Source organism: Anser brachyrhynchus (assembly GCF_964034855.1).
Source record: "Anser brachyrhynchus genome assembly, chromosome: 1".
NCBI classification, from domain to species: domain Eukaryota; kingdom Metazoa; phylum Chordata; class Aves; order Anseriformes; family Anatidae; genus Anser; species Anser brachyrhynchus.
In genome coordinates, this window is record NC_137694.1 from 127,298,315 (window position 1) to 127,323,021 (window position 24,707).

At 45.8% G+C, this 24,707-nt stretch overlaps 1 protein-coding gene across 3 annotated transcripts; it reads right to left on the reverse strand.

Annotated features, from left to right (window-relative positions):
* Positions 1-239: 239 nt before the first annotated feature.
* Positions 240-14,054, reverse strand: LOC308176555 (organic solute transporter subunit alpha-like). Of its 3 annotated transcripts, none has more exons than XM_080552468.1 (8): positions 11,068-14,054; positions 9,631-9,782; positions 9,442-9,515; positions 7,786-7,944; positions 4,906-5,017; positions 4,178-4,324; positions 2,747-2,852; positions 240-2,302 (listed from the first exon to the last, which is right to left on the reverse strand). In XM_080552468.1, the coding sequence occupies exons 1-8, from the start codon at positions 11,144-11,146 to the stop codon at positions 2,115-2,117; spliced, it is 1,017 nt and encodes a 338-aa protein (XP_080408594.1). In that variant the 5' UTR covers positions 11,147-14,054; the 3' UTR covers positions 240-2,114. The 3 variants fall into 3 exon arrangements, with proteins under 3 accessions (XP_080408594.1, XP_080408595.1, XP_080408596.1); XM_080552469.1 differs by lacking the exon at positions 11,068-14,054 and adding an exon at positions 10,565-10,933; XM_080552470.1 differs by lacking the exon at positions 11,068-14,054 and adding an exon at positions 10,464-10,933.
* Positions 14,055-24,707: the final 10,653 nt, after the last annotated feature.

Here is a 24,707-nt window from a genome sequence, read left to right on the forward strand (position 1 = left end):
GTGGATGAAGACTCTCGCTGCAGCCTGCCAGCTGGACATACAAAGACCACCATTTGTCCATGTGCTCCACCTGTTTTCAAATGTGTTGTCCATGCTTTTGGCACATGGATCTGCTCTTCGTGCGACAGATCTCACTCACCAAGACATCACCTTTACAGAGCCGCTACAGAAAACATTTTCCCGCAGGGTTCATTTGCTCTAGTAATTAAAATCTTTTCCACAGCAATTGACAGAGATACCTTACCAACTCAAAATATTTTATTTTCCAGTTTTGAAGCTTCTTCGACTCACAGCCAACCATTCCCAGTGCTGTTATGAAATAAAGTCTGTGAGAGCAACATTACAAACATATCTGCAGCCTAGAATACACTGATATAAGGCAAGATTAGGAATATGCTAATAGCCATAATGTTAAATTACATTAAGAAGATTTCTCATGTTAAGAAGATATTAGTTGATCCCAGTTAATTCTCCTGTCACACTCTAGAGCAGAGTGAAAAATTATCACCTAAATTATTTTTCAAAGAAAAATGCAGATTCACTCACATTAATGGAGTTCAGAAATCTGTATTAACTTCTCTGATTGTCTGCTTAGTAAAAAGCTAGGTATAAAAATTGTTACAACCACTTCAAACCAAAAATAATTCAATTTTTTCTAGTACAATGGAATCCTATTGTTAAAGAAAATAATATTTTTTACCTCAATCAGTAAGAAAATATTTTGTTTAATTCAACCCCCTTTTCTCCTCCCAGCTTGTTGACTAGACGAGGTTTTCAGAATATTTCATTTTCCACAGCCAACTCCCAAACTGAAAGTATTTCTGGAATTCCTTATAAAATACAAATAAAGCCCCACTATCTGCCTAGCTTCGCTCTGATGTAATGTTGTATTTGATACCTTACAGGTAAAGGACGTTATTTACATCTTTTCCAACATGAAGCATTTTCCCAGTCCACCATTCTTGCTATACAGATGAAGCATTTACTTCTAGGGGTCAGATTAGATGAGGAGAGACAAGTGCTAGCATATGGTGCTGTACCTCCTTTCCCAATAAACAGCATATCCAAATGCTTACTAAACATGGTATCATATTATAAATTACAGTGAGCTAAACCAAAGCAATTGGGTTCATCCAAGAACATCAGGATCATTTGGAAAAAATAAAACTAAAACCTGTTTTCAGCAGAATGGAGCAATGGGTGTGAATTCAAAAAATCTAGTAGTACTTTAAGTCTAACTGAACACCTGGGCAGGTCAGATTTAGGGTGAAGATGTTGGGGAAATAATGTTTTGAAAGAGTCCTGTCAACAGTGTTCACCCCCACAGGCACATTGAATGCAAGGATCCTGAGTATCATAGTTCCCATTTTCTACACAGAGAACCAAAGTACAACGTAACATCACAGAGCAGTTGCAGAACGCATCTCAGACCGGCTCCTACTTTCTTTTTCCAGACCAGTGACAGAGATCTCCCTTCTCTAAGAGGAGCATCAGCTAATGACATATTTAAAAACAGCAACTGTGTATTTACCAAGTTAGGAGGTGAATTTACAGGGAATGTAAAAAGTCTTCCCATAAATAAAAATTTCCATTTATGTAGTGGAGAGCTCATGGAGGTTTTGGGATTTAAGAACAAATTTGCAAATGTATTTACTGATCAGAATTAGCTACGGTGACCTTGTGACAGAGTGAGAGCTGATAAATTTTAATGGAGGAAGGATAGGAAAATGTGGTTTGGGACATATGACAGCAATCCAGGCTACCTGAAAGAGGATTAAAAGAATTCAAAATAGATGATACAAGAATGGCTCTGGGTTAACTCTAAATCACAGCAATTCTAATAGATAAAAAAAAATAAAAATCACATTATGAGACAGTTTGGCTACCATCCAGTACTCAATCACAGAATAAAAGAACATGGTGTGAAAACATTCACACCATGTATGTATCACTGGAGAATAAATAGGGTTATCATTCCACTCATTGGTCCTTTCAGTGTAGCACACATGCATTTATGTCAGAAGTTGTTCTGACATGGACAGTGGCTATTTGTGGTGAAAGAAGCTCCTGAAGCTGAGCTTCCAGCTCCTGCAGAACAGGAGCACTGGGGGCTTCTAAAAGCCTGGCAATCCATCTTCACTAACTGCACCATTCAGGATAATCTTAGGAGTCTGCTTGCTGTCCCCATCTTCTTCACAGGCACACTCTGGAGGCTCTAGTTCGTCGTATCTTCTCCGATAGACCACCCTTGACATTAGGGTTATCAGAAACATTTCCATGACGAGGAGCTGGTGGGTTATATCTGAAGAAAAAAAGAAAAAAGACCATCGGACAAGAAATAAATACCTATCTTATTCACCACGGTCTGTGCAAAAGGAACAAATGTAACCATTCTGCCTCCATAACAGATTGTCTCTCACACTGGGCAATAAAATCAGTTACAGAGTTACAGTACTGCCCATCAATAAGCACGCAGCTAATTAGGCATCCAAAACCCAAAAGATTTAACAGTGATCATGCATGTTGATTTCTTTTTCTTCAATTTCTGATCCCAACTAATGTTTTTCTCTGCAACTATGATGGCTATAAAAGTTGTCATTGTTTTTTAAATAAAAGCTGAGATTCTCCAAAAGCTACATAATCCCAGGAAACACATATTTTGGGAAAACATCAGATATTGCAGTTAGCAACTCTGAACTGACACCTTTATAAGTCAATGAAGAGCGTCCTTCCTGACAGAACTTACATGCTCCTCTTGCTGAAGAGGAGAGTGGTGGAGCACAGGGGATAATTCTTTGCATGGCCAAGATGTTGATAATAGCTGCTTGCAGGTGGTTCAGAATCAGGACAAACTGTGCCAGAAAGAGAAAGCAGATGCCTTAGCTACCAGGAAAAGGATTATTGTTCACACAAAGATTTTGCTTTCATCATAGACCCTCTTTCACCTCATTCCTCCTTTCTTGCCCTCCCTCTCCTCCATCTACCACCAGGCCACTTGCCATTCTGCAAAATTCATCTGTAGGTCAGGAAGATATTGCTCTGAATGTGGGCATTAAATTAAATCTCTGTTCTAAAAGTGTTTTCTCAACCCTTTATTTGGGAGAGAGCTCCCAGCTGGGATTTTAAGCAATACTGAGCTCTGAGTAGTAAGCAACAATGTCTTAAAAGCTTCCTGTTAATCTAACCATGAGCTATGCTGTCCCTTAGTGGGAGGAAGCATTCAAAGAATGTTTTTTTGGGGTTGTCTCATCTTTTTGCTGCAACAGGGAGGTGCGGTGCTCCCCAAAACATACACAAGTGCCTTCTTTGCCAAAGGGGCTGGAGGATCCTGCAGCTTGGGTTCAGCAATAACCACACATCACAGTGCCTGCTATTCACTGAGCTAGGCCTTCGGTGTCTCAGAGACATCAGAGTGTCTCTCTGGTGCAGCTGCCCGAGTATAAACCCTCACCTGCACAGAGTTTGCCACCTTAAACCCGGATTCACCTTGATGCAGCTTTGCATGTGCGACTATCCTGCTGATTGCTTTTATAAGGGTTTAATGATCTACTTATCAGAGCTCTTAGTGCAGCAGCTGTGCTCTGTGTCCTGTACTGGAAGACACTGTACTACCGTTCTATAGTACCCTCTTCTCTCTTCTGGGTGACGTGGGAGAGGGTGGCCTTGTCCCTGTCCCACAGCCTATCTGGGTCTGTTCCTTACTATGTAATGAGTCCCAGCCAGTATTTTCGTTATTATCTAACTCCGTAGTGAAGAATGGCCAAGAAAAATATTGTCAAAGCAGCACATTATGACATGCCGAAACAGTTCAAACAAAAGCCACCCACACAATGCTCCACATCCTCTCCTCGTTTCTAAAAGTACACACTAGCTTTTTAACATTGTGTTTCAGGATACGGCATCGAAAAAGCTTCCTTCAAGGTGCTGTTTTGATTTCAGCTGCCCAGAGATGAATGGATTTCACAAAGCTCTCACATCTCCAGCACTCCTGAAAGACTAGAGGTAAATTGGCTCAAACTGAAACTGAACAGCAGCCAAGGAAAGTGCTTCAAGGGGATGCAGCAGCATTTAATGGAAAAAAAAATACTATAATCTTTAAGCAAAGGGTCAAGAAACAGAGAGATGGTGTTGCATCAACAGCAAGAGAAATTCTTACCAGAAATATTAAAATTCTCACCTGATAAAGAGCAAATTTAGGGATGATCTTCTTACAGTTAAGGAGAACCCTGACTTGTTGAAACATGATTCCAACTGGCCACAGAGCAATAATGGTAAGGACAGCAACGAAGCAGCTAATCCATATCGCAGCTCCTTTAGGAGACAACTGAGAAGAAAATCAAACAAACGTACCAATAAAACTTTACAGTGCAGTTGTTACTATTTCCAGGCAGAAGCTGCAAACTGGATGATGCAGGCAATAAAATGTTTGTTTCTATCTCCATGAAAGCTGATGCCAACAGCGGTCGCTGGGGCTTGCATGGGGAAGCTGCACAGCCCTGACTGGAGTGCTACCACCGTGGAGCTGTAATGGATGACAAAGCCCCTCCATCTGACCCCAGCAGCTCTTGGGGATGCTCAGCAAGCTCGTGAGAGTGTACTCAGCATGACATCTCAGAGGGGTCACTTATTTTACTACCATGAAATAACAACTGCAAAAATACTACTGCTACTCTGAATTATCCAGGAGGTGCAAAATTATTAGCAGGTACAGACCTCTCCATCAGCTTGCAGCTTACACAGTACAAAGCAGAAGTACAGTACATGCTTCAGGGCCTCAAAAGAACATGGCAAGGACACACTTGGAAATGCTCCCAAATTCCAGACTTTCATTGTAGGCTAAGATACTAAAATCAAACCAAAAGCTGTGGACTTTGTGGACCATCTCTGTTTAAAACATTTACTTACATTAGAAAGGCTGTAATTGCCATTGGTCCAAAGCACTATTGACAGAAACATGAACACGGGTCGAAAGAAAGCAAACTGGAGGGTGCCCAGCTTTAGCCAAAAGAGGGTTTGCCTGGTAAAAGATAAAAATAAAATAAAAATCACATAGGCCAAAATCTTATTAGCAACCTTAATAACATTTTTGGATGCTGTTAAGCAGTGAAACTTCTCCACTCCTACTGCACATGGCTAAAATCTGGGGAGAAACAGCTTCAAGATTAAAAACTTTCCAAGAATTACCCAGATGTCTATTTAGCAAAGTCTCTCCAAAAGCAATACTTTTCTAACCACAGCACTGGTAGTAGCATACCCAGTTTCTGAACAACGCCACTTGCTCTTGCCTTGTTGCCTTGTTATTTCAGTTCTCTGTCAAAATTGGGCAGAGCAACCTTCAGCTGAAAGGCAAAGTACTAGAGAGCTTCGATCCCTGACACAGCCAGCCTGCCTTCAGCAGTGATGCTGTCAGACTCTACCTTCCTGCTCAGACAGGCCCGGTCTGCCAGTCCTGTGGCAGATCAAGACAAGGAATCACGCAGACCTCGGTGGAAGGACTAGCAATCTTTCAGTGCCTCATGAATACTGCCATGTAAGCATCTGGTTTTTCTCCTCTGTACAGAAAGAGGAGAAAGGGGCTAACTTTCACTTGGCAAGCTGGCAAAAAGCCAGCAGCACAGCTCATGATTTCCCTACTACTGTCTCTCGGTATACAGCCCCTACACAATGACCTGGCCTGCCAATGCTAAAGGTCACCAGAAAAGGGGCAGATGCCCTCGCAAACTGAGGACATGCAAGATGACTGACACAAACTCTCCCCCAGTCTTCACAGGACAAGCTGCGGCAGCTACTGCTGCTCATGTTTTAGTCCGCCGCTATGTACTTCCCACACTGTTAACGCTGTCTTCACTGTAGCGCCTTGGTCCCTTGAGAATGCCATCAGATGTGCCTCAGCAGACAACAGGCTGCCAGTTAGTGTGCTACGGGAAACAGACACGAACCAGGAATTGCATGAATTGCTCAATTAATAGAGCTAATAACCACAGAATTATGAAGAGCACAAACACATGCGGAAGGGCCTACCACTGGCTGGCCATTTAGTGCCTGTGCCTTTTCAAAGACCCGTTACTCCCGAAGGGCTTTGAAGAATAACATGACAAAGAGTGCAGTCCCTCCAATGCCAGGAGTTGTTTTCCTTGAAAGCGCAGGTCTGCCATTTCTTTTTTTTTACCATCAGACCTCTTCTGCCACATCTCTCTGCTGGACGGCTTGTCGCTTTGCCTTATCTGTCCTCTGTACCTTGTTAGCTTTCCCAGGACTACTCAGTAGTATATGACACACGGTCTGATTTTTTGGGTGGTCTTTTGGGGACCCAGGAGTTGGACTCGATGATCCTTGTGGGTCCCTTCCAACTCAGGTATTCTCTGATTCTATGATTTCTTTTAAAGTAACGAATCCCTCCCTTGGAGTAACTCTGTCTCCCCAGAAGGTATCTATGGGAGGAATATAAGACTGATCTTTCTCTGGCATAACTTACCCATTTTACATCATTGTATCACATCTATTTCTGGAGGTACATTTTATGTGTTTTTTTTTACTACATGTTCTTCTTGGTGTCCCCTCCATGTAAATGAATACTGTTATCCCATTAAAATAAATTCATGGTAATAAGAGTTAAAATTATAATACCAAATTAGGTAGTTTAAGGAAAAATTATTACAATAAAAATGAAGATTTTATCAAAAGCATACTGTAAGTTAAATTCTTCACATATTTTTCACTGCAGCTTATGCTCCATCAGTAAACCTCCCCTTCAGTCCCTTTCCCTCAGCACTGTTTCCTGCTCGTTCCAGGATCCCTCACAAACCACCGCACTGCTTTCCGTTTGCCACTTCCTTTTAACCAGACCAAAAAGTCCCTAAGATCCCTTCTGACATGAACGTCCAGACTCTCACAGAAACGTCTCCGTGTTGCACATTCAGCCGTTGAGATTTTGCTGTTAATGGGAGAAACGTTCTCATGCTCTGCGCCAGTAGGAAAGCCCTGGAACATACGAGGCTTTCGGGCTGTGGAACAGCATGTAAATAGCAGGGTCTGAGCTCCTGCCAGAAGAGGAGCCCCACCAGGCAGGCTTTATGTTACACTTGGTGATTCCCAGAGGTGCAGCTCTCCATCCTTACCGCGCTTCTCGAAGGTGCCTTGCTATTTAGTTTGGCAGAAGAAAATATTTGGTTTTCCCTCACCAGACAACGGCATTTCACTGAGATCAAAGCTCTCCAGGAATTACATTTATTTTTGTTTAAAAAAGTATTTTAATCTGAAGTAGTTTTAAAGACCGAATCAGAAAGAAACATTTCAATTTATCAAAGCAAAAGAATTTTTCTTTCAAGACAGACTCAATTTGATGATTTTGTTTGTGAAAAATACCCAGTCTGGAGACTTTTGTTCCCTCCTGGAATGAAAAGAAACCAAAATCCCAATTATCGGGTTTTCTAGAGTGGAAATTCCTCCTCCCACATACAACTGCTTACAGTACAAATGGTTTCTTGGAAAAGAACGGGATTAGCAGGGCAGATACCACAGTGCTCAACACGACTGCAGAGTGGGAACACCGCACTGGGTTAAAGTGAGTGATGTTGTGCTCTCGCCTCTCACGTGCAGCTCCGCGTTATAAAAATGAGAGAAATTAGCGGCGGCGTACAGCCCCGAGTGACAGCGGCCGTTTAAGAGACAGCTTGAGAGTGGCTTTCGGGAAGCAGGGAGGCCCTTTGCTGTAAGCCTGGCTCGCCAAGCTGGCTGAATTCCAGCTGCGGTTTTCCAGCTGGGAAATCTTAAAGGGCAACTCACCTAGTGATGCGCACGCCGGGGAGGCAAAGGCAGCAGCAGCAGCAGGGCCCCGTGCTGATCTTGAAGCGACCATTTTCAAACCGCCTGAGGAACAGCTTTTGGCCCCCGCACTCTTTAATCATCATCATCAGGAACTTGTGGATAACTATGGCAAAAAATCTAGGAGAGGAAGAAAAAGCCAGCTTGAACGGACTTCCTGCTTGCCTCTCGCACATGCCTGCGCAGGCCAGTCCTGTCCGGGTTTTTTAAACTTTCTGTCCAGGTTGTTTAAAGTTCGTGATTTGCAATCAACAGAAAGTCTGGCGCTTGCTGTGAAAAACCTTCAGGTTTTCCCCAAGGCACGCTGGTGGCAGTCAGTATCACAGGCTTTTTAGCCCAAGTCATTGCAGCCGTATTTTTCTATCAGTTATCCAGTCCTGACTGGTGCAACCTTTTCAAAACAGGTCCTATTCCTCCTCTTAAAAAAACAATAACAATAAAACACACAAAAGAAAAAAAGCAACAACACATGGCTAGGTTTATATATGCATTTAGCCAGCATCATGTGCTGCCCCAGTCAGGGTGCGGTTCCTCTGCAGCCGAAGCAGATCCAGACAGTGTCTGCTGCAGCCCCTCCTCTCCCTCCTTCACCAGCTGCACATTCTTAGCCCTTCCCAGGAACTACAGATTGTGCAGACACCCTGTCCTCCTGGCCCCACACAGATTTAGGGAACCGATTCACTGAAATCCAGCCACACCAAATAAGAGAGGTCCTCTCCAGCTGCACTGCCTCCTTGAAGGAGCTTGCTGACCAGCTGGAGAAGTGAGAGCAATGGAGCAAGGGAAGGGAGAGGAACCTGCAGCTTGGGCAAGGGAGGAGCGCGACTGAGATAGGCTCAACGTGCCATAGGACTGGATCCTGAGAAGTTTCTTGTAGCCTGCACTACCTGCATAAACTGCAGCATGCTAGAAGTCCCACTGCTTTGCTTTCCATCTCTTTTACTCTGCTCTCTTAGCAGATGCACTGTGACACGGGGTGGGGCAATTCACAAGACCGTGATAGTGTCCCGCAGTGGGTTCCAAAACCATCCCGGCCCTCCTGGTGTGCCCGTGGCCACAGCGTGCCCCCACCAGGCTCCGCCTCGAGGGCTGCCCCATCACCTCCAGAAAGCAGGGACTGCACTTCTTCACTCTCCTCTGTGCATGTCAGAGCTGCCATGCGTGCACGGAAAGTGCTTTTATCAGGACAAGTGCAGAACATTTTTACATTGATATACTCATTGGAGGTTCACTTGCCACCATTAATAATAGACCTATAGAGCTCATCATTAATGAAAGCACAGAGAAGGAGCCACAGGTCAGAATCTCATTCCACATGACACTCAGAGAGAGAAAAGAAAAGAGTGCTACTTCAAAGCTCCCGTCAGTCAAGGCGATCAATTACGTGCAAGTCACAGTTCTTTCATACTGACGTTCCCACACTAGGGGGCTGCAGCACTGGGAACTGCTTCAGCATTTTCCACCTCCCATAAAAGAGCTGCCAAGAGATTTCAACTCAAACCAAAAATTACTAAATTGTTAAATTTACAAAATGACTGTGTTTACCAAGACTAGCAGATGTTTAAAGGGAAGAAATGCAGGGTTTGGGGCAACATCTAGAACAAGCAGAATACTCACACTGCTGCTGTGAAATCTGTAAACATTGTTGAGCGAGGAATCCACATGCCAATGCATGAGGTAGTAGCAATCACCTACAGAGAAAGGGAGGAGGGCTGTGTGAAGGGCAGAGATAAAGCAGGCTCATGCAGATTGTCAGGGAAATGCTAATTTCAACATTCAGGTTCATGTCTTTTCCATAATACTTACTGGAGCTGCAGCATTTATCCAAATTAAGATTGATCTTTTGGAGGAGGGGATTTTCCTGTAGATGTAGATCACTTCCTCTATAAATACCAGATCAGCAATTAGCGTCATCAGAGTCAAGATTGCAAAAAGAAATCTACCAGCTAGGTCAAGGCCTGCAGAAAGCGAAAAGAAAACAAACAAACAAAAAATCTGATTCATGTCATCGGCACTCCAAACGTTTAATGTAAAAGGAGCATCTTGGAGAGAGGCATCTTAGTCCTGCTCCTGCAAAGCATTGCACTGAAGGGAGGGTGCAAAGAGGACGGAGCCAGGCTCTTCTCAGTGCTGCCCAGTGCCAGGACAAGAGGCCCTGGGCACAAACTGGAGCCCAGGAGGCTCCCTCTGAGCACCAGGCAGCACTTCTGTGCTGTGCGGGTGAGGAGCCCTGGCACAGGCTGCCCAGGGAGCTGTGGGGTCTCCTCCTTGGGGATCTCCAGAAGCTGCCTGGATGTGGTCCTGGGCAGCCTGCTCTGGGTGTCCCTGCTTGGGCAGGGGTCAGAGCAGGTGGCCTCCAGGGGTCCCTGCCAGCCTCAGCCACGCTGTGGTTCTGCGTGATTCATCCTTAGCTACACACAGGGACCACTGACTCCATGGGGTGATTCAAGTACTTAAATTTAAGTTCATAAATAAATCTTCTCGGGATCCTCAGGCAGCATATGGGAGGAATATGCCTCCATGTTCCCGAAGCATTCCACAGAAGTCCCCTTCAGAAAGGGAGGGATCTAGGACCAGCGAGATCAGATGGCTATAAATAAACAGAAGACAGAAACCAGAGGATGTTCTGGGAGCTTTACCAAGCACACTACAAGCAACGGTGTATTTGCTCGGAGTTAGTTCTTTGCTGCCGTCGCAGGTTCAAAGACGTGCCTGTCCCTAACCCCCCAGGCGTGCAAACATTCTCGGAGTCAGCTTGCGGGGTGTGCAAGCTCCTGATCTTTCACGCCTGATGCACACCGGGCGTGCAGGTCGGCATTCACCCCTGGCTGGGGTGGATTCTCTCCCCAGGAAGGCGCTTGCAGCGATGGAGGAAAGCACGGCGCTGAGGTCACGCTTCATTTCGGAACCGTTTGCGGCCAACCACCACCGGCAAGGCCCACGAAGAAACAAAGGCGTGCCGCCTTCCCGGCTCTTTGACCTCCCCAGCCCCACGGCCCGAAGCCAGGACCCCCCTTCCCTGCCTCTCCCCCTGCCCCCCATGCCCGAGGAGCCGCCGTGCTGGGCGCCCCGCCTCGGGGTGGGCGCCCCCCGGGGGTCGCCCCGCGCCCCCTGCCCGCCGCCGCCCCGCTCCCTCAGCCCCGAGGGCCCCGCGGCCCCTTCCCTGCCTCCCCGCCCGCCCCCTGCCTCCCTGCCCGGCACCCCCAGGCCACAAGGCGGCGGCGGGCAGCCCCCGGCACTCACTGCCCAGCAGCTCCCAGGCGAAGGGCGGCTCGCTGGCGCCGCAGGGCGGGGGGAGGGTCGCGTTCCCCTCGCCCTCCATGGCGCCGGGAGGGGGACGGGGAGCGGGGGATGGCCGCGGGTGGGAGCCCGGCCCTGGCGAGCGGCGGCCGGGCAGGGCCGAGGGGCGGCTAATGATTAGCCCGGGCCGGCGGGCGGCCTCCGAGCCTGGCCCGGCCTCCGCGCTGCCTCACGGCGCCGGGCGGCCCCGGGCACGCGGCGCTTCCCCGCCGGGCACCCCTCCTTAGCGGGAAGGGCTTCCCCTGGAGGAGCCTCGGATCTTCTCCTCGATGAGCCCGGCTGCACGGAGATGAGGCCCGCGCCACCTCGTGTGCCAGCAGACAAGAGGGCAGGGGTGCGCGGGGGGTTCTCTGCTCCCCGTGTTCGTTTCACCCGCTGGTAGGGTCCCTGTGGGATCTTCTCCGGGGTCTGTGCTGTGCGACGTCTTCAGGCTGTTCCCTGGGAAAAGGGAACGGGTGGTGGAGCCCGATGGCGTTTGGTGACGCTGCCTCAAGGCCAGGCTGGATGGGGCTTTGGGCAACCTGGCCTGGTGGGGGTGTCCCTGCCCGTGGCAGGGGGGTTGCAGCTCGCTGGTCTTTGAGGTCCGTGCCAGCCCAAAGCACCCTGTCCTTCTGTGATACTACCGGGCTGGGGACGGTCAGAGGGAAAGGCGGCTGCAAGAAGCAGCGGGAGGGCTGGTGCAGCGCCGGGCGGCCAAGCAGCAGGTGACACTCGGTGCCAATAATAAATGCGAGGTGGTGTTCAGGGAGGGGACGACAACTAGCTGCCTACACCGTGCTTAGCTATTGCCACTCAGGAGGAAGGTCTTGGAGCCGCTGCGAGTAGTCCTCAGAAATGACAGCCGAGGAATCAGCGTGGTTGAAAACACAACGTTAGGAAGGAAACCCGGAGGTTTCACAGGAAGGACAGGTTGGACGCTGGGATGCAAGAAACGGATCTGCTCAGTGGCTAAGTGCCAGCAGGTACTAGATCCAGAAAAGGCAGAGCCCTTCCACTGTGGCAGACTGGGGAGCCAGACAGACGAGGCTACCGACAGCCTCTTCTGTTGCTGTCAGGGGGGCTTGCCTTTAGGGCAGGACGATTTATTGCGAGTCCTCCCTACCATTGCTCTCATTTTCACTGCACTGAAACGTGCTTTGTAGTTTCACCAGGCGGGCTGCAGCAGCAGCTGACTGCTAGAGCGTGGTATCTGCGCAGCCTTCACGGGCTTTCCAGAGCGTCCCACACCACGAATATCTTCTGCCGTCCAGATGCTGAAAAGATGCAGGCAACATTTGTGAAGCACAGTTCCAGCACATTCCCTGTTTAGAAGCCCGTTCACTCATCCTGAAGAGACAGTTGCTAGTGGAGGGAGAAATACCCATTAGTAACCCTTAATACGCCATACTTTTTCTCCCTAGTTTGCTTGATTTTTTTTTTTAATTTAAATGTTTGAAGCTGATCGCGTTCTGAAACGTGACTGGGAGCTCAAGTTAGCCTTTGCTGAGATGGGCTAGATGGCTGAAGGTCTTTGAAGGTTCTCCCTGAGCAGAGACAACAGGATTCCCATCTGCTGCTATTTTATTTGCCAGCTTCTCTCATTCCCTGAAAGCTAAAAATAACTATTCTTTTCCTGGGAATCCTTTTTTTGAGTGAGGCAGGTTTGTCAATGCTTTTGCTAAAGAAACTCGCACATGAAGTATGGGAGTGACAGAACTCATGGCTATTTTATCATATTTAGAAGAAACCCAGAGCTTTGACTTCACGGTTCCTTGAAGAATTCATATGGTAACAGTTTTGGATTTGACTGTCATATTTTAGTCATTCAGCAACACCAGTTTGGATCAACTACTGCAGCATACACTAAACGTGGCATTAGAGAATTTCCTCTCATGAACCTATAGGGATGTAACTGGTGTAAATATAAAGGTTAAGGATTAATTATCAACTGCTACTGTGAGAGATCCATCCTCCTCTCTTCTGCTGGAGTCTCTAACACAGGATAGAGTCTAAAAACCACATATCTTCTGTAATTTCTTCTTGTTAGAAACACCATTTGCCGTGTTTGGGTCAATCATCTCTTCTTCACATTCTGGGCTCTTTCTTAAGAGAAAGACTTGCCTGACAGACCTTAAATTTAATAAATCAGGCTGAAGAGCACACCATGAAGCCTCAGCTCCCACAGCTGGAGGTCTGCTGCTCTGTGCATACTTCCTTAGCCCCAGCGCTTCATCAGTGCCCTCTCAGCACTGGCCTCTAAGACAAATGCTGGGCCTCGAGACCAATGCAAAACCCTTCAAATCCCCTCGAGCTGAAGTACATTTTGCTCCCGGCTCCACTATTCCCATTTTGTAGTTTAACCCTTTAGTTTAGTACATGGCACTTGCCACCAAAAAAAAAAAGAAGAAAAAAACAAACAAAAAACGACTTTAATTTCAGCAGCGGAGAGGCATTTATAGATCAGTCACCTATCCATTTAGATGCATCAAGAGATAAAAACCATCTGTGAATGCAGTTCCCCGTGTCTGTTTACTGGGGGCTTTCAAGTTCTCTGTGGCTCAGCGCCCTCCCAGGCACCATACTGCTCAGATTTCTTCCTTAAGGAACATGCCCCCTCGTTGCTACCAGCCTGCTCTTCTTTCAAAGGTCGGCCCAGATGTTTATCTTTCCTCCCTTTTGATGATGACTTTCGCTTTCACCTGCCTCACAGGAATAACAGCATTCCCTCCGCTCCCCTGAGCTGAGCACATCGTCGTGATCGCTGCCCTCCCAGTGCGCGGTCCCTATTGCCACCTGTGTTTCTCCCTGCCGGAGGCACGCTGGCCTGCAGAAGCTGACACGGCCCCTTTATTGCATGTTGGTGGGCCAAGCCCGTACACAGGTGTCCTGGCTCATGAATTGACCAGCAGGAGGTCCCGCAAGCTCTCAGAGGGCAAGCTCCAGGCTCCGTCGCACAGGATGTGCAGGATAGGATAGGGGATTTTCGTAGTAATGAAATCTAGCAGATGTCATTGTCATCAGTGCAGTCAAAGACCTTTTCTGGGGGACAAATTATGTTCAGTTGAGTTCAAGCTAATAAGAAAAGTGTGCATTAGGAAAATAAATCATCAATTTTTAGTGCCATAGGACTGTGCATCAGATTTCTCCCAAGCTGGGATACCCAACCAGCCAAGAAAAGTCAGCTAAAATTTTCCAGCTTCCAAAAGCCTGGACAAAGTCTAGTAATGAAATTAAACCAAAAGTCTAGTAATGAAATTAAACCTGATTTCTCAGCTACAGTATGCTATGCAGTTGAACTTAAATGTAACTTACCCTTTTCCACTATAAAGCCATCGACTTTTCACCTCCTGCCAGTAATAAGTTGGCAATTTCAGAAGGGGTGGCTCATTAATGTGAGATAAGACCTATATCACCATTAAATAAATTAATAACAGGATTTGCTTGTTATTTGGCTCCTGGCAGCAACTGTAAAAATCAAGAAGTACAGCGACTACAATGAAATAAATCGGGATAACAAAACAAAATTGTAATTTTCATGCCTATTCAGATGGACAGATTTCCACCAAAAAAAAAAAAAAAAGGTATCAGGCGTGCCAGAAGCTTTACATCCATGCTTTTAATAGGAAAGCTTAGACAAAGACTTTTATTCTACATCAGTACAGAAGTAGTGAAAGAGGAAAGAGAGGGGCTTTCATTAGAGGTGAAGATAAACAAGAGTTTTATCTCACTTGCAAAATAGTAAATCAGTTTCTGGCAGTCAATGTAGGTGAGAAATATAAAGATGCGCAATCAAACCCTTATTTTTGTAATATGTTGCTACACTTTTTCCCAGATATAAGTAATTATTGCTGTGTCTTACCTTTTTTTAAGTAACTTATGAGCCATTGGATGTGGTGGTAGAACAAGAGAAAGGAAATTCACAGCACTTCACAGTAGAACAAAGAGCTGAAAGAACCTTATAAAATTAGGACCCTAAATTGGTGGTGAGGGCGGGTAGCCAACAATCAGCATCCTGAGGTAGAATAGAGGCAGGAAGTGCATTTTCTCTGCCGTTGCTGTGATAAAGTACATATATTTGATTGCAGAGCTTTTCAGCACTGGGAGAAGTTTTTCTCCAAAGGAGTGTTGATGAGCAGTAAGACAAGTACGTCTTAAGGACCACGTAAGTGCCACTTTGTGAGCATCTCATATGTGTCCAAGGGCAGTGATGGGTAAAGACAAACCTCACGGACCTTCAGCATCAAAGAGAATAGACGAGGATTAAGAAGTTCTTTCACTAGGTTAAGTTTCTGTAGATTTTCTCCTTCCCAGTCTTGATTTATGATCCCCAAATTCCAGATGAGAGCTGACAAGAATTTTGAGATATTTTTTTGTGTGTCAAAAATGTCAGATCATCTGAACTGAAGCTTAGGAGGTGCAATTATTAAAAGATTTCTTGATGGGAAACTATTTTTTAACCTTGGATTATGTGGAAATATTTTGACTGGACGCTTCCTACATGAGCTGTTCTGTACCTGCTGTTCAAAAACAAATTTTGAAATCTCAAACATTTTGAAACCCCTTAAAATAAAAAAGTAAAAGTGATGGAAATCAAAGTGCAATGTTTCAAAATGCACACAAATTGGTTTATTTATTTCCTGTTTATTAAAGTTTCTGCTTTTCTGCTTGATTTGGGACAGCAGACCTTAACAAAAGCTAAGGACCTCTTTATGGAACAGGTTGTGTAGCATCAACACAGCTAAGCTCAAGTTCATGTTTTACAGCTGCTTCCTGGAGGGGAAAGTAGGGGTCTTTTTGGAAGGCAGCAATGTTATTCCGACTGGAAGATGTCATCAGGCACGCTGCAGTTAATGACTAAGTCTGCTTTTACCGCAACAGTGAGGTGCTGGGCAAGATAGGTCATGCATTTCTTCCCACAGGTTGTAACATGACAGAAATGTTTTTTGCTCCTTCTGTATTGCTATTACTGGGAGGGAAAAAAAAAAAGCAAAAAGCAAAAAAAAAAACCAACAACCAGCAACCAAAGCATACACACACAACACCGAAACTGTAATATAATAATAAATGGAACAAGACAGAACAGCCTTTAAAACTACAGTTATGTTGAATTCTGTAACAAGCAGACCACACACCAGAAAACAAGGGGAGACAAATACACACGTATGAATGCAAAACGTTGTCAGCCGCTGCCAGTGAGACTGCCTGTGCCAATAGCCTAAACACAAGCAAGAGCCTGGACAGTGTACGTACAAAACCAATGCTACATCCTGAAGCTCTGGTTTTTACCTTTATATAAGCACAGCCTGTGAAATTCCGAAGCTCGGTTTGTAAGTAATGTTACAAGTAAATGTTAGGGAAATTATGTTGAGTGTTTATAGTGTCTGTTTATTCCTCCTCCAGAATGAAGAACCTTGTTGGTTTCCAAGTAGTGTTGGAGATGAGCTCATAAGTCAGAAGAAAAATACTGTTTTCAGTTCGATGTTTTTGAAAGCTACCTCAATTTTACAGCTGTCCCTACAAGCAAGGGAAGTCCGTGGTTTTAAAAGCGTTGGAAACACACGGGCAATGTCTGAGTTTGCACTGAACTGTGAAGGTAAAAGGAGAGCAGAGACATGAAGTGTTTGGACCATGCTCTCAGACACATGGTCTGAGTTTTTGGGTGGTCCTTTGGGGACCCAGGAGTTGGGCTCGATGATGCTTGTGGGTCCCTTCCAACTCGGGATATTCTATGATACTGTGTTTCAAATGGCATTCAGTTCTGAATTTTTGTCTTGCAGTTCATACACAAACTGAGCCAACAGGAGCAGCAGGGGAGATTTTGGTAGAGATGCAAGACTGTCTGGAACATGGCTTGTCTGGAAAGGAAAAGTAAAACCAGTCAAATAAACATTAGGCACACATTTGTAATAGTTGAAAGATTTACTGTCTCCAGATGAGAACTGGAACTTAGGCTTCAGTTAAAAAACAAAACTCAACGGGAACAACTGGATGGCTTGAGAAATTATGAAATAATTCAGAGATCTTGGAAAACTAGAAAAAAACTATGAAATTGTTAGTAAGCATGGGGTGAGAGGCTGTGTAGATGTCTGTAGCACAGCCCTCTTTCTTCTGTGTGCAAACGGTGTCTGCACCTCTGGTCTCTGTGTGCTGGACAAATGCCCAGGGACATCTCCTGTCTTGAGGACAGACGGTCCATCCTCTCCAGGACCTTGTCAATTCTTTGTGTTTCTACAGAACAGAAAACACACCCGAAACACCAACTTGGAAAAGACCCTGTAGCTTTCTCCAGTGTACCACTACAAGTTTTTACAATGTGCAATGAGTTGTTGCAGCACGTGAGGGGTTTCAGCGTCTGGACTCGGTGCATAGGAGAAAGCTGCAAGGCCCTTTACAAGGGGATGGCCAATTTTTGTGTTTTCCAGTGTATGACAGGAAAATATTCACATCTTATTGGTATTGCCTTGATAATGAATAACCTGTACTGTTCTTGTTTGTCGGTTGGTTTGTTTAATGATGTTTTTCTCTTAAACATCCTTTGCATTAATGGGCTTGCACGCATACACACACACACACACACACAAAGAGCTGTAAATAAAAACCTCAGTTGAGATCTCCCCTACATACAAAACAGGAGAGCTGCCACTGTGTTGAGCACTACAAGTTGTCCTTAGGAACAACAGGTTAGACTGTAAATCCTTGCAGGCAGGAAATAAGTCCACGTGTTTTGTTGCCATTGCATCTGCATTTAGACATAAATATGGGTCTCGTGAATACAGTGAAGGAGATTCTGCGGTAACTGTGGTGTCTTTTTGGTTTTGGCAAGGACTTCTTCCATCCTATTGTAGAAGTCAAACAGCCAGTCTAAGTCTCAGTCTGTGTGGTGACAAAACTGTGCTTACCTAAAGAGCAGAGCAGTGAGCTGAGGAAACCTCTCAGCTGATGTTTGCAGTGCTTTGCAAAAGGACAGGAAACATTAAAATACTTCTTGATCGCCAAACTAGCGGGCAGGTGAATTCCTTTGACACTGTTGATACTTGTAAATTTGTTGTCTTTCAATAGTTCTTTAAAAAGCAGTCACCAAATTCAAATATTTAGATTTGTTAGGCAGATTGTTATGATTTATTCCAAAGTACAGGGTTAAAGGCCTCACTTACAGAGGGAGGGAGACACTGCATATGTGCATTATCTGGTATTTATAGTAGACAAAAATGGGTTCAGATCAGCTCATTTCTTTAACATAATGAACCTCAGTGACTGTGTATCGTAGCGGCTGTCAGGGGTTACAGCAAGAAACCTGTGACTGTCCAAAGAGAAAAATGGAGTCTGAAGTAATACAAAAAGTCATCATCAAATAACTGAAAGAACAGATTGATTCATGCCAGCCTTAAAAGAAATTGCACGGTTGTAGTGGGCATATATAAATATGTAGAGAGAGAAGTTTCAGTTTCTGTGTGCTTCTGTCCTCTAAAACCTTTACCTGAAATCTAATAGCCATCTTTTCATTCCTGATGCTTTAAACAAATATGCTATAAAAATGCCACCTTCTAATGCAGTTCTGCCTAAGCAGCACTGACTTCTCCTGACTTAACTCATGATTCACGGGTACAGAAGATGATGCATTAAGGAAATTAGAGAAGACTGCTAGAAATGAAAAACTATTTGAAGTAGAATATCTGTAATGATTATTGTCCTCTAATATCTACATATCTGGATTTTGTCTGAAGGCAGGTTTCTTCCACTCCTTGTACACTTTCATGCCACTTAGTTCAAAATGTCCATTTGTCATCCCCTTTCATTCTGAATACATGCAGACACACACCGTAGTCATCCCGACTTGAGACTAAGGCTCCTGAGTGGTTGTGAATAAAGGCTCCAATTTGCAGAGCCGAGTGGGACTTTCAGGACACCATAACTCGCTTAATGCAGAAGGGCTTCCAACACCTGTCCAGCTACGTGAAACTTGGGGAGTCTTTCCATAAGGAAGGAGAAGCAGAATCTGCCAGTAGGCAGCTTGGGAGTTCATGGTTAAATCTTTCCAGTTATGACAGAAATTCACACTCTAAATGTCAGAGTTTTGGTACTCCTGCGTTTCCAGAAGTTCCGCATCTGACCTGGTGGGGAAAAAAAATAACCATAAATGGCAGATGTCTCATTGAAGTGGCATCAGCTGGCCGAGGGCAAGCTCCTAACCTACGAGGAGGACATCACCCCCACATGGCACAGCACCCCCCGAGATGATATGAACATGGTTACTCACCTCGGTACGGGTGGGACAGGAAGGCTGAAGACAAGGAGCAGGAGGAGAGATGCCTGCCGTGCTCCCAGCAAGGGCTGGGACCTCGGGGCTGCAGGACTTGCATGGGGCTTGGGGCCAGCAGCCAGCAGCTGAGGGGCGGTGGAAGACTGGTCACATCCCTCCAAAGTCTCCCTGCTTTCAGGCTACTCTGCAGTTAGCAAGCTGATTTCCGTGGCATTCTGCTTGACTGAGGATAGCTGCTGCAGCAGATCCCAGATGCCCAGCTTGTTTTCATATCGGCAAAGCCATTTTTAATGCCTGTCCCAAGGCGTTATTCTCTGATTCTCCCAGACAAACCTGTCGATGTAAATGCACACACCCTAGCAAGGTGAATTTCATCAACATCTGTTTCAGGAAGGAGGGCGATGCTCTAGAGCATCTAGAAATAGCACTGCTTAAAGCTTCGATTTTGTTTCTTGAACAATTTTCAAGACAGCTGTTACATGTCCCTCTTGCCTTTCATCATCTCACTTCAGGACATGCAATAAATATATTCCAACGTTGCTACCAGAATTCCTGAGGGGGAAAAATCATTATGAAAAGATCACTAAAAAAAATGATACAAAGGAAAGAGGAAGAAAACCAGATGTTTTGCATGCTAGTGAGGCAAGGTTTGTAGGGAAAGATAATGGATGTTATTCGCCCAACTGAGGAAGCTAGGAAAAAATACAGGAAAGCTTTCAAATGTGAGAAACCTTCAGATCTGCGACAGCAGTGTGCTGGTGACATTTTAATAAATATATTTGCTTCCACAGGAAAATTTATGGCTCAAACACAGCAACCTTAGGCAGCTGTTTAACTGCAGGTAGGCTTAAAAGGCAGAAGTATTTATAACACTCTACGAGCTGGCCACTAGAGAAACCTTTTCTTACGTCTTTCTCTTGAGTTTGATGAATTCTAAATATTTTCAGACACTGCTTACATTCCCAGTGGCCTCCTTCTGTCATACCTCCACTTGCCTCTTGTATTATCTCCTCCTGCCACCAATTTCCTCTTTCCTAGCATTTGACTAGCTGACTAGCACCTTCATAGAGCAACTATCGCAGCTCCCCCAGCATCTCTGTCAACCTTGCTGACAGCCGAATAATGTGGTATCTGTCCTGTTTCAGAAACATCATTCCCACATAATAATTTTCAGAGAATAATTTATCTCATGCCCTTTGTTTCTTTCCTCTGTCCCCCCATTCTACACCGTCAGCTTCCAGATCCTCCAGTCTTTACTCCCCAGCAGTTCATTCTGACTTTGTAAGCAGAAGCTGAATGAGTTCCACCCGAATGCTGAGCTGTGTATTTTGGAGGGGGGAGATGTTCAAGTCCCCCAACAGAAAATGGTTATCTTGTCTGACTGACAGGTAATACTTAGGGTCGGATTTCTGCAGGGCAGACATAATTGCATGGTCTGAAAATAATTTATATAAACATTTGACAACATTTGCATGGTATTTACTATGGCTGAGAACATTAGTGTCAATAAAACTAATTCAGTGACATTGTTCTCTTTCTCAGGAAAGTATGGAAACTTCATAACACTTGGCTTTGATTTTTTTTTGTCTAATTTTCTGCAAGAATCTCAGATTTTCCTCAAAATAAATTTCCACTTTAAAAACATTTTTATGAGTTAAAAATATTGCAAATGTGATCTATACACTAAAGACCAAAAAAAAAAAAAAGAATAAAATAAAACACATATATGTCTTTTAAACTCATAATTCTGTGAACCAGTCTTGTAACAGCTTAACATTGAATACTGAAGAAAATATATTCAAATCAAAACTATGCTTTTAATGATTCTTGGGAAAATTTTTCCAACATTTGACAAACCTGTTCCCTTTTTAAAAGTCAGGTATAATGCCTCTGGTGCTTAAAAATAGACATAAAGCACGGCGTTGTTACATACTCAGTACAGTTCCCAAACGCATTAATGTGCTTCTGGTTCCTGCAGCGCTGGAAGAAGGGGTGTCTCCTCACTGTTATTTGCTTGCTGCCTGCAGTTCCTGCTGCCTGCAGCAGCCTTTGTGGAAGCTGTTTCTATCCCACTGGAAAGTTACTGACCAATATGCAACAGTGTGGAGCCAGCTGAAGGCCGTCTCTGGTAAGCCATGACACAGCAAAGGCAATACCCATTTCGGGAGCTTAAAGGTGTGCCTGTGCATGGGCAACTCACTGCCTTTGCTTGCCCATGGAGGACATCTATATCTCAGCTGTGTTCCAGTGCCTGTTCTCCATCCTCTCCTTTCACCCACGTGTAGGACACCCAGAAACCAGCAAGAGACGTTTTAGGGAAACACCAAGCTGTCAGCGTGGGTCAGACAGAGCTGCAGGATGGCAGAGGTGGGAGGGCTCCTCTGGTGATGGCCCAGTCCAACCCCTGCTCAGAGCAAGGTCAGCAAGAGCAGGTTGCTCAGGGCTGTGTCCAGATGGGTTTTGAAGATCTCCACAGATGGACACTCCACAGCCTTGCTGGGCAACCTGCCCCAGTGTCTGACCACCCTCGCAGCGAAAAAATAAATAAAAAATAAAAAAATCTCCCTATGCTTAAATGAAATTTCCTGTGTTTAATTTTGTGCCCATTGCCTCTCATCCTGTCACAGGGCACCACTGGGAAGGGGCTGGCTCCATCCTCTTTACTCCTCTTTAGCCATCAGGTATTTATATACATGGAGGAGATTCCCCCCCAGCCTTCCCTTCCCCAGGCTGAACAGCCCCCCCTCTCAGCCTCTCCTTGTACACGTGCTGCAATGCATACCCGCCAACCGTTTTACATGCTCAGATCATCCCTGGAATATTCTGGTTTCTAGTTCCCTTTTTATAGAACATGGGTACTTCTCTGATTCATGAGTGTATCTCTGTATGTTTTTTATGCTCAAATAATTTTAAAATGCCACTGTGGTCTTAGCTTTACATCTACATCAGACACATACTGGTCAACAAGAAGTAGGCTACAGCAGCGGAGTCTTCCTGTGTGCCTGAGAAAGGAAAGAAAAAGGGCTCATGTTGTATTTTGTGCATTTGATACAACATCGGTGGCAGAGGTCTAAAGCAAGAGTGAACCCTTCCTTACTCCACTCAGTTCCCCGAAAGGCTTTCAGAGGGGAAGGGAAACCTAAAAAAGAGGGAGACCCAACTGATGTGCCGTGGAGAAGAGAGGAGACAGAAGGGAAAGACGAGGCAGGCCTAAAATGTGTGAGCAGTGCTGATGCTGCTTCATGAGGCCTGAGAGAGGTTTCTGTTAGGAGTTGTTCCTTAGGGTGAAGCAAAGCTTTTAAGGGTGACAGGGCCAGGAGCCAGGCCAGCTGGCAGCCTGCACACCTGGCAGGGAGGGGAGAGCCCCAGCACTAGGGCATGGCAGCCACAACCAAGGAAGGAAGGAAGGAAGGAAGGGCTGAGGAAGGCTGGGGGTGCCCCTGCCAGCTGTGAGGAAATGGGTGGTTAAGCTGCTTATGTGATCTGAAAGATGAGAGAGGAGCTGAGGGAAGGGCCCTTTGCACGGCTGGGGCCAGCACAGTGAGAGCCAGCAGTCCCAAACACCCAGGCTAGCGTTGCTCCGGAGGGCACAGGGACAGCTGCCCCGCCAGAGGGGCAAAAAAAAAAGTGTAAAATAGCTATAGATATGCTTAGGAATAAGGAACTGAATGCTATCCTTTCCATCTACCTTGCAAATGTCTTCTTTTTGGTCGTCAGCTGAAATAATGTTGTTAAGGCAACTGATTTATGTTTGAGAATGAGTTGGGAAAATGAATTCGCTGAGCTGTAGGACGTTTCCTCATGGAGGGTGAGAAGAGGAGGAAGGGAGCTGAATGACACCGTTTTAATGTGGCCCTTCTTCCTCGCAGCCAGGTCCTGGTGGAGGGCTGGGAGGGAAAAGGAGGCACCTTTAGCTTGCATATCCTCGGCTATTAGCTCCGTTTTACTTTGGCAGGTCCCTTGGGTATTACAGGATGGAACCACTCCCTGCAATCAGGGCTGCTCTGACAAAATCATCATAAAGCCATTAATTGTACAATCGAGCCTATCTACTTCTTTGGGAGCATTGTTTCCCTGCGTTAAGGACGCGTGAACAAATATTGCCTATAGGTTGCACAACCTGGGTAAAGTCTCAAAACGAAAGACATCCTGTAAGGAGCGGCGAGGCTCAAAACCGGGGCTAGCGCCGTGCCAGTTCCGCATGGGGCTGTGCCTGCCCCAGTGGGAATTAAACCTTGGCTGAGGAGAAATGTGTCCTGATGCACCGGGTAGATCAGGGATGGAGTAACTCGTGCACATGCCTGGGCTGTTGGGCTTTGAGGATGACATGGGCAGTGTGAAGTGGGCCAACCACGCCCCCTCAGCTGAAGGAAATACTGTGCCACGAGGACAAGGCAGAACAAAGGGGACATTTCTCTCCCAGAGGTGGGCCGCTGGCCCTGAGGCTGCACAAAGGCCCCGCCGCGCCCAGGCCCTACGACATGGCAGCCACTGAATGCATGCAGGCAGAGCCAGGCTGCCTCCCACAAGGGGTGGCCATCACCCTCGTCACGGTGATTACGGCTTGTCACGGTGATCCATCATCATCATCGTGGTGGATGGTGCTCATTGTCCATGACCACAGCGGGCATGGGGTGGGGACGGATGGAGACAGGGAATTCGGCACCCCGCCATCCCCGGCTTGCTCACGCGCACACACACACACAAGGCACCCAGCTCCGAGGGCCCAGCACCAGGGCCCTCTCCTACTTCTTGCTGATGGAGAGGCCCTGGGGCTCTTCTGAGAACACAGAGAGGGGAGGCTCTCGCTCCACCTAACCACAGTGAAGCCCAAGAAACAGGCACAGAAGAGTTGTCACTAGCAAGTTAGTGCCACACTGAAGATCTCCCTGGGAAACCCAGGCCCGGTTCTTGCTAACAACAGGAGTACCCTTCAGCCCGCACAGGGCCTCGATGAAGCCATGTTCACCAGCAAAGGGGAAATGCCTCACGCTATGTAGGTGTTGCCAAAGGCAGTGCTCTGCATTGCCATACACTGTTATCACTCTTTGCCTCCTGGTTTCAGTCCTATGTGCACATTTACAGAATGACAAGAGTAGCTTTTTTTTTTTTTTTTTTCACATTTCTCTCATTTTCCTTCCCCTAGTTAAGCATGTTGGCATTTCATACACCCATGCCCGTACTGCATATACTGTATGTCCTTGAAGAGTACTTCTGTCTAATCACATTTCCAAGATCTCTTTCTTCTCTAATCCAAAATTAAACCTGGACAGTAAATGTTTCTCTCTGTCTCATAAAAACGTTTTGTTATTAAAAAAAAAAAAAAGTTGTTTTTTTTCAAGCT